Source organism: Bison bison, unplaced genomic scaffold (genome assembly GCF_000754665.1).
Source record: "Bison bison bison isolate TAMUID 2011002044 unplaced genomic scaffold, Bison_UMD1.0 scf7180017860731, whole genome shotgun sequence".
In the NCBI taxonomy this organism is placed as follows: domain Eukaryota; kingdom Metazoa; phylum Chordata; class Mammalia; order Artiodactyla; family Bovidae; genus Bison; species Bison bison.
The window spans coordinates 191,425-200,548 of record NW_011491303.1 but is presented as its reverse complement, the minus strand read 5'-3'; the positions used below and the strand labels follow the sequence as shown (position 1 = coordinate 200,548).

General features: G+C 38.3%; 1 protein-coding gene across 1 annotated transcript; it reads right to left on the bottom strand.

Moving 5' to 3' along the window:
• Positions 1 to 6,177: 6,177 nt before the first annotated feature.
• LOC104982839 (olfactory receptor 2M2-like) lies at positions 6,178 to 8,773 on the bottom strand. The gene has a single exon (XM_010832286.1). The coding sequence runs from the start codon at positions 8,546 to 8,548 to the stop codon at positions 7,622 to 7,624; it is 927 nt and encodes a 308-aa protein (XP_010830588.1). The 5' UTR covers positions 8,549 to 8,773; the 3' UTR covers positions 6,178 to 7,621.
• Between the last annotated feature and the right edge of the window lie 351 nt (positions 8,774 to 9,124).

The following is a 9,124-nucleotide window of genomic DNA, read 5'->3' as shown; positions in this document are numbered from 1 at the left end:
GTGTTTTATTCACCATTGTATATTCTTTTTTTCTTAGAGAGGGTCCCTCATGGCCTTCCCTGGCAGCCCAGTGGTTAAGACTGCATGCAGGGGATTGGGGGTTCAATCCCTGGTCAGGGAACTAAGATCCCACATGCCACATGGTGTGGCCAAAAAAAGGAGGGTCCCTCAATGTTTTAGAACTTTCAAGCCCAGCCAAAATTTCCCTGTCCTTGCTCTCGTCTCTTCATTAGTAGAATGTGTATGCAATTCTATTATCCAGAGACTACATCTCCTGTTTTGATGTTGGACTGTGGCAGGTGACCCATCATTGCACTGTGGGTATCATTTGCAAACAGTATCTTTCCTGTTTTCTTCTACTGTCACTCTCCTTGCCCTGGAGATTGCATGTCCATTCTGGATTGCCCTTCCTTCACTATTTTGTGGTGAAATCAGCATTCATGTGTGTGGTTTGTGGTAGGAGACTATGAGGGCTATAATGTGCTTTGGTCTACTCTACTTAGACACTAATACTAATTTAGAACCCTGATCAACTTAACCTCAACCTAAGTTTCCTCGTGCCTTTTGAAGGACAAAGATTCCGTGTGCTTCAAAATGCACATTCCCAGGTACCACCAGACCTACTGAATCAAAACGATGTTTAAATAAGCCTGCAAGTGATTTAGATGCTGGCTAATGTTTGAGAACCACTGTTGTAGTCCATCTTCCTGCTTCAAAGAGGACCTTCTCATGGTATTTCATATGGAGATAAGTTGGTCTCTTTTGGAAAGGTACACTACTTCTGAAAATTTCTTCTGTTTTCCCAGAAGCATCATTCAATTTTCAGTAAAGTAAGTCTATCATTTCCCATCCCCTGGATGAAATATTCTCTGATTACTCTTTTTAATACCATTGAGTTATGTCACTCTCCTCTTTAAAATCCTCCACAAGTTCCAAATTCTCAGAACAAATAGCAGCTATTTATATTGAGGCTTGGGCTACTGCACCAGAAGTTATATCCACCATCTCAAGAGGTTTCTTCTCATAATTTTTCATCATAAACTCTGACAATTCTACATTCATCCATATTTTCTGATGTGAGGTCTCAACATACTTCCTTCATGAACAGTAATGCTTCATTTTTCAAGCCACTGCAACATTTTCAGTTTGTTTCTTTATTCCACCTCTAGAATAATGGCATCATCCCATGAACTCTATTGCATTTTGATAGACAATATGCTCCCAACTTACTAAACTCAATCATGTGGCTCCTTCTACTGCTCTTTCCCAGAAGTGATGCAGAGTGCTGATCAGGGACATCCATTTTGAGATTAGACATATCTGAGTTTCAATCACTGCTGTACTGCCAACAGTGATATTATCAAGATTTCTCTATTGTTTAAAAATAAAATCTATAGTGAGACTAATATCTGTCTCTCAGGATTGTTGCAAGAATTACAGAAGATTACTTTTATAAATTACTCAACATAAAGCTTAATCCAAAATATGAATTCAGAAAATAACAGCTTCAGCTATCTCAAACATTATTACTATAATCACACTTTTGGCATTTAATCGTATTATATTTGTTATACTACCATAACAAGTTATCAAAAACTAGGAGTACTAAACAATAAAAACTTACTGTCTCACAATTCTGGGCTAGAAATGTCACTTCAAGGAGTCAGCAAAACTGGTTCCTCCTGAGAACTACAAGGAAGAAACAGTTATATGCCTCTCACCTAGCTTCTGGTGATTGCTGGCAATCTTTAGTACTCCCTGGCTTGTAGAAAATAACCCTAATATATTCCCTCATCTTCACATGGCAATCTTGCTGTGTTTGTGTCTGTTTCCATATTTCCTCTTTTTATAAGGATGCTAATCATTTGGATTAACACTCACCCTAGTGATCTCCTGTTAACTTGATTACCTCTGTAAGGACCATATCTCCATATAAGGCCACATTCTGAGTTATTGGGATTTCAACATATAAAATTTGAGGGACACAATTTGGTCCATAAAACAGATATTAATTTCCTTTTTAATTTTTATCCTATTATTTTGTATAATGGCTTATTCTCTAAACTAGAGTTCAATTCAGTTCAGTCACTCAGTCGTGTCTGACTCTTTGCAACCTCATGGACCGCAGCATGCCAGGCCTCCCCGTCCATCACCAACTCCCAGAGTTTACTCAAACTCATGTGCACTGAGTTGGTGATGCCATCCAACAATCTCATCCTCTGATGTCCCCTTCTCCTCCTGCCTTCACTCTTTCCCACCATCAGGATCTTTTCCAGTGAGTTAGCTCTTCTTATCAGGTGGCCAAAGTATTGGAGTTTCAGCTTCAACATCAGTCCTTCCAATGAACGGTCAGGACTGATCTCCTTGCAGTCCAAGGGACTCTCAAGAGTCTTTTCCAACACCACATTTCAGAAGCATCGATTCTTCATCCCTCAGCTTTCTTTATAGTCCAATTCTCACATCCATACAAGACTATTGGAAAAACCATAGCCTTGACTAGACAGACCTTTGTTGGCAAAGTAATGTCTCTGCTTTTTAATATGCTATCTAGGTTGGTCATAACTTTCCTTCCAAGGAGTAAGCGTCTTTTAATTTTATGGCTGCAGTCACCATCTGCAGTGATTTTGGAGCCCCAAAAAAATAAATTCAGCCACTATTTCCACTGTTTCCCCATCTATTTGCCATGAAGTAATGGGACCGAATGCCATGATCTTAGTTTTCTGAATGTTGAGCTTTAAGCCAACTTTTTCACTCTCCACTTTCACTTTCATCAAGAGGCTCTTTAGTTCTTCACTTTCTGCCATAAGGATGGTGTCATCCGCATATCTGAGGTTATTGATATTTCTCCTGGCAATCTTGATTCCAGCTTGTGCTTCATCCAATCCAGCATTTCTCATGATTTACTCTGAATATAAGTTGAATAAACAGGGTGACAATATACAGCCTTGACATACTCCTTTTCCTATTTGGAACCAGTCTGTTGTTTCATGTCCAGTTCTAACTGTTGCTTCCTGACCTGCATACAGATTTCTCAAGAGGCAGGTCAGGTGATCTGGTATTCCCATCTCTTTCAGAATTTTCCACAGTTTGTTGTGATCCACACAGTCAAAGGCTTTGGCATAGTCAATAATGCAGAAATAGATGTTTTCCTGGAACTCTCTTGCTTTTCCAATGATAAAGCGGATGTTGGCAATTTGATCTCTGGTTCCTCTGCCTTTTCTAAAACCAGCTTGAACATCTGGAAGTTCATGGTTCATGTATTGCTGAAGCCTGGCTTGGATAATTTTGAGCATTACTTTACTAGCATGTGAAATGAGTGCAATTACGTGGTAGTTTGAGCATTTTTTGGCATTGCCTTTCTTTGGGATTGGAATGAAAACTGACCTTTTCCAGTCCTGTGGCCACTGCTGAGTGTTCCAAATTTGCTGGCATATTAAGTGCAGCACTTTCACAACATCATCTTTTAGGATTTGAAATAGCTCAACTGGAATTCCATCACCTCCACTAGCTTTGTTTGTAGTGATGCATCCTAAAGCCCACTTGACTTCATATTCCAGGATGTCTGGCTCTAGGTGAGTGATCACACAATCATGATTATCTGGGTCATGAAGATCTTTTTTGTACAGTTCTTCTGTGTATTCTTGCCACCTCTTCATAATATCTTCTACTTCTGTTATGTCCATACCATGTCTGTCCTTTATTGAGCCATCTTTGCATGAAATGTTCCCTTGGTATCAGTAATTTTCTTGAAGAGATCTCTAGTCTTTCCCATTCTGTTGTTTTCCTCTATTTCTTTGCACTCATCACTGAGGAAGGCTTTCTTATCTCTTCTTGCTATTCTTTGGAACTCTGCTTTCAAATGGGTATATCTCTCCTTTTCTCCTTTGCCTTTGTAATCTCTCTGCTTTTTAATATGCTGTCTAGGTTGGTCATAGTTTTTCTTCTGAGGAGAAAGTGTTTTTTAATTTCATGGCTGCAGTCACCATCTGCAGTAATTTTGGAGCCCAAGAAAATATAGTCTGTCACTGTTTCCATTCTTTCCCCATCTGTATGCTACTGTTCTCTATTTCATGGCAAAACTTATTCAATAAGCTTTTTTAGTTACTCATACTTTTTTTTTGTTAGTTGACACTTTTAGGTTAAGATACTAATAAGCCCAAAATATGCTTGTTCTTCATTAAATAGCTTTCACATGATGCATAGGCTTGCTGCCAGAGATATTTTGCTTTACTATGGCTAAGAAAAGGAGCAGAGTTATTTGCTAACTCATAAGCATAGAACCTGAGAAAATTAATTAGGTAATGAAGCATTTTCCTGTTTGTACCACTTTATTACTATTATTTTGGGGGAAGTATTTCAAACATTCAAGTGAAAGAATTAGTCTCTCAGTCATGTCCAACTCTTTGTGTCCACATGGACTGTAGCCTGCAGGCTCCTCTGTCCATGGAATTCTCCAGGCAAGAATACTAGGGTGGGTAGCCATTCCCTTCTCCAGAGTATCTTCCTGACCCAGGGATCAAACCTATGTTTCCTGCATTACAGGAAGATTCTTTACCATTTGAGCCACCAGGGAAGCCCCCAAATGGCCACACATGTCTTAAAATAGACATCACTAGTCACTATTGATTTATCTTTCCTTATGCAGTAGTGACTCAAACATTCAGTTTCACTCAACAATGATTAAGTTTTTATTTGTCTCTCTGGTCCACTTCCCCTAAAATTTCCTGCCTGACCCTAGTCTTTGAAACTCAGATTCAAATTCCTGATACTTATCATCAATTGAACAGTTTGGGGAAGTGTGTTAGTTCCTCCAATCACCAGGAAATGTGAAATCATATATTATTTCCTTGAGAAGGATCCATGGGAGGAGTCTTCCAGTAAATACTCAGAAGCCCCAATAACACTATAAATAAGAATAGTTGGACAGTTCCTCCCTATAAGTGATAAATGAGGGGTAGGTGGAGGCTTACTAAAATTCTTCCTATTCATTTCATCTCAGTCCCCAAGTACATTAAGCTCCTTTGTAGCTGATTCAGAATATTGAGCAAGTTGCTTTGTAACTGGACTTTGTGATACCAGATCCAATGGTGCATAAAGGATCTATGTTGATGCTCTGTGGATCCTCTGTCAATTCTATGGAAATAATACTTGAGAAGCTCCTCATGGTTTACTAGGCTTTGTAGAGATTTAATGCTACACAATGGAACACAAAAAATGGTCATGTGATCTGAGCTTCTGCTTGTTGGGTATTATCTGACCCACTATCCATAAAATCATGCCTGCTCAGTAGAGTCCTTTGTCCATGGAAATATCTCCCACTGTTATTTCTAATCTTCAGAGAATGGATACCAGAGAGCCTTTTAATTCATTGCAATTGTTATTTGTAATGATGTAGAATGTATATCAACCCAAATGTTCATCAATAGGAGCATGCAGAAATAAGTTGATGTTATATTTATCCAGTGGGATATTGTACAAGTGCTTAAAAATTGACATGAATGAACTTGATTCAACATGCAAGTTGAAGAATTATGTGTAGAGTATAACAACTAATGTATAAAGTATAAATATCTCTGAATCACATTGTATAATTTTTATGAATACATTCAGCAAAATATAATATCATTGTTGGAAATATTTAACCACAAATTCAAGTCTGTGATTATGGCAGGGAAGGTAAGAAGTGAATGGTATGATTGTGGGGAATTACACACAGGGCATCGACTCTAGCTGAAATGTAGTGTCATTAAAAATAGGCAAAGAAATACAGTCATCAGGTTAAGATAAAATATCTTCTGTGTGGGATATCTGCATATTTATTTTATCATTCCCTTTTTACCACGTATCATTAAAATATTTTAAAATGTAAAACACTTTTCAAAATAATAAGTTAATGCTAGGAGTAACAATATATTTCAATATTACTATTTGCTAATTTAGTTATTTAGTGCCTTTGAAGCTTGATTAGATGTTTCATGAGAATTACACAGTGTTGCTTTCTCATCTTTTTTTTTAAACATTATAATTTATTTATTTTGGCTGTGCTGGGTCTTCCTTGTTGTGCACAGGCTCAATCGTTGTGGCACAAGGGCTTAGTAGCCTCACAGTATGTGGGATACCAGTTCCCAGACCAGGGATCTAACCCATGTCCTCTGCATTAAGAGGCAGGTTCTTAACCACTAGATGACCAGGGAAGTCCCTATTGATTGGTTTTCAAAAAGAGAAACATCCTAGTCTTACTCAACGTATTCAGTGACGTCTAATGTAAAATCAGTTGATGGAATAAATGATCTCTTATGATCTAACTGTGCAAAATGATTATTAGATTATTTTTTATGTGAAATAATCTAGATTCATCAGAAAAAAAATTTTTAATTCCAAATGCACATATATTTGTAGCGATGTGATTTTACATCTACACAGTTAGATTAGGCTCATATGAGGCAACATTTGTGTCACAACAGCCCTAGCACATGCCCTGCTATTGTATTAATTAGCATGAAATGCTTATGTGTTAACTGGTTTTCCAAGCATATTTATTATCCCTAGACTTATTTTTCTGTCAAAAGTCACCAAAGTAATCAAACAACTTTGTCCTTTTAAGTTTGCTAATCATGATAATTTCTACCTTTCACTAGTTGGCACTTTGCCCCTTGGTCCCAAGAAACCGTGTAAAGTTTTATACCTTGCCAATTAGGTAGTTACTTATCTAGACTGCCTGGCTCTTCAACTTTGCCACGCTCATTAAAAGTTTTCAGTCCCCACAAGACACTACATTTAATGAGTCCCTGAACACTTTTTTTTCTAAAGTAATAGTACCTCTCTCCTGAGCTTGAAGCAGAGACCAAAGTTGCCTGTGATCACCTGTCTGAAATGGTGGTCACCCCAGATGATGTCAGAGAACATCAGAGAACTCAGAATTAATTTTGGATTATAACCAGGCATCATGAAACTTACAAGACTTATAATATATACAAAGTATAGGTTGATGATACTGTATTATCTGCCAAAACTCTGGAATATAAGTGGTTCCACTATAAGAATTATTCAGGTGTACAGATGCTCAGTATATCAGGGAAGTCAAACACAAGAAAAAAGCCTTCTCTGTCAAAATAAGTAAAAATAAGTAATATTTATTATAGGACAACTTTTTTTTTTTTTTTGGTAAATGAACAAATATCTGTGCCTCTCTGGTTAGCCTATATTTTGAAAGAGCTAATAACAAAGTGAAATAGGCAAGTGTGGTAGCTAACTCAGTGCATAAGTCATTATAGAAGCATTTAAATAAGATTTTGGATTTTGAAAATAAGGAAAATCATTTAGGAAAATTTTGTTTATTATTTAGTTCTAGAAAGGGGAGTGAAACTTTATTAACTTAATTACTCACTTCTCAAGAATTTCATTAAGTACACTTAAAACCAAAATGAATGTACAGTGAATGCAAAATATATCAATTAACTGAATGTATACCCAGAGTCTATCAAGTCTGATGCCTAATTTAGGAAATAGTTTATACACTTTTTGCTGAATTGTTTTTTTTTTTAAATAAATGAATTTAAAGAGAGAAGAGTTAAGACAGAAAAAAATTTCTGTAAACCACTAATCCATTTTATTCTCTAGATTACCTCTTCCCTAGTACCTTACTGAATGCTTTGGCCACATCTTTGTTCCGGAGACTGTATATAAGGGGATTCAGCGTGGGAGTGAGAATGGTGTAGAAGGCTGACACCATCTTGTCCTGAGTTGGGGATCTATTAGAAGTGGGTCTCATATATATGAACATAGCTGCTCCATAATACATCCCCACAACAGTAAGATGTGAAGTACAGGTGGTGAAAGCCTTGTGCTGACCCTCCCCAGAACTCATGCGAATAACGGTTATAATTACACGTGTGTAGGAGATGATGATGAGTGACAAAGGGAGGAGGAGCATTACTACACAACAGATGAAAATAAGTGTTTCGAATGTGGAAGTATCCGTGCATGAGAGATGCAGGAGTGCTGGGACATCACAGAAGAACTGAGCTATTTCTCGGGATCCACAGTAGGAGAAAGACATAGTAGCAGCTACATCAACAATCCCATCAAAGCCACCAAGAATCCATGTAGAGACAGCCATGAGTCCACAGAGTTTCCAGTTCATGAGACTGTGGTACTGAAGAGGATAGCAAATGGCAACATAGCGGTCATAGGCCATGACAGCCAACAAGAAGCACTCAGCACCAAATAGGGACACATAGAAAAAGATCTGGGCTTCACATCCTGCTACAGAAATGGACTTCCTGCCAGAGAGGTAGCTGTGGGCCATCTTGGGTACAGTGGTGCAGATGAGCATGAGGTCCATGAGGGAGAGCTGGCTGAGGAGGAAGTACATGGGGGTGTGGAGCCTCGTGTCCAGGTAGATGAGGAGGACCATGAGAGTGTTTGCCAAGAGCGCCATTGTGAAGATGCCCAGGACCAGAGAGAAGAGAAAGATGTGAGTGGGCGTGTAACTAAAAATTCCCATCAAGATGAAGTCAGGGTTGAATGTCTGATTGTCCCATTCCATGATGAATATTTTCTGTATCTAGAACCACAAGAAGTTATAAACATTACGTATCTGGATAATTATTTATACACTGCCCACTCTATGTGTGGTACCCTGGTAAACCAACATACATGGTATGTCAGGACTGGGAAAGAAGAGCAGAGGCTTTGCAGTCAGGTGGAGTTAACCACACTCAACCTCCACCAACCTGCTCTGACAGGTTATTTCTGTATGTTCTCATTTTTCCTTTACATGGTATAAATAGCTTTTAAAATATATATATATATATATTTTTTTTTTAATTATTGATGATTTATGGCTGCCCTGGATCTTTGTTGCTGCACCAAGGCTTGCTCTAATTGTGGTGAGCCAGAGGTACACTTCATTGCAGTAAATGGCCTTCTCATTGCAATGGTTTCTCTTGTTGCAGAGCAGGGGTTCTAGGGTACACAGGCTTTAGTAGTTGCAGTGCATGGGCTCAGTAGTTGAGGCTCATGGTCTTTGTTGCCCTATGGTATGTAGAATCTTCCCGGATCAGGGATAGAACCCATGTCTCCTGCAATGGGAATGTGGATTCTTAACCACTGACCTCCAGGG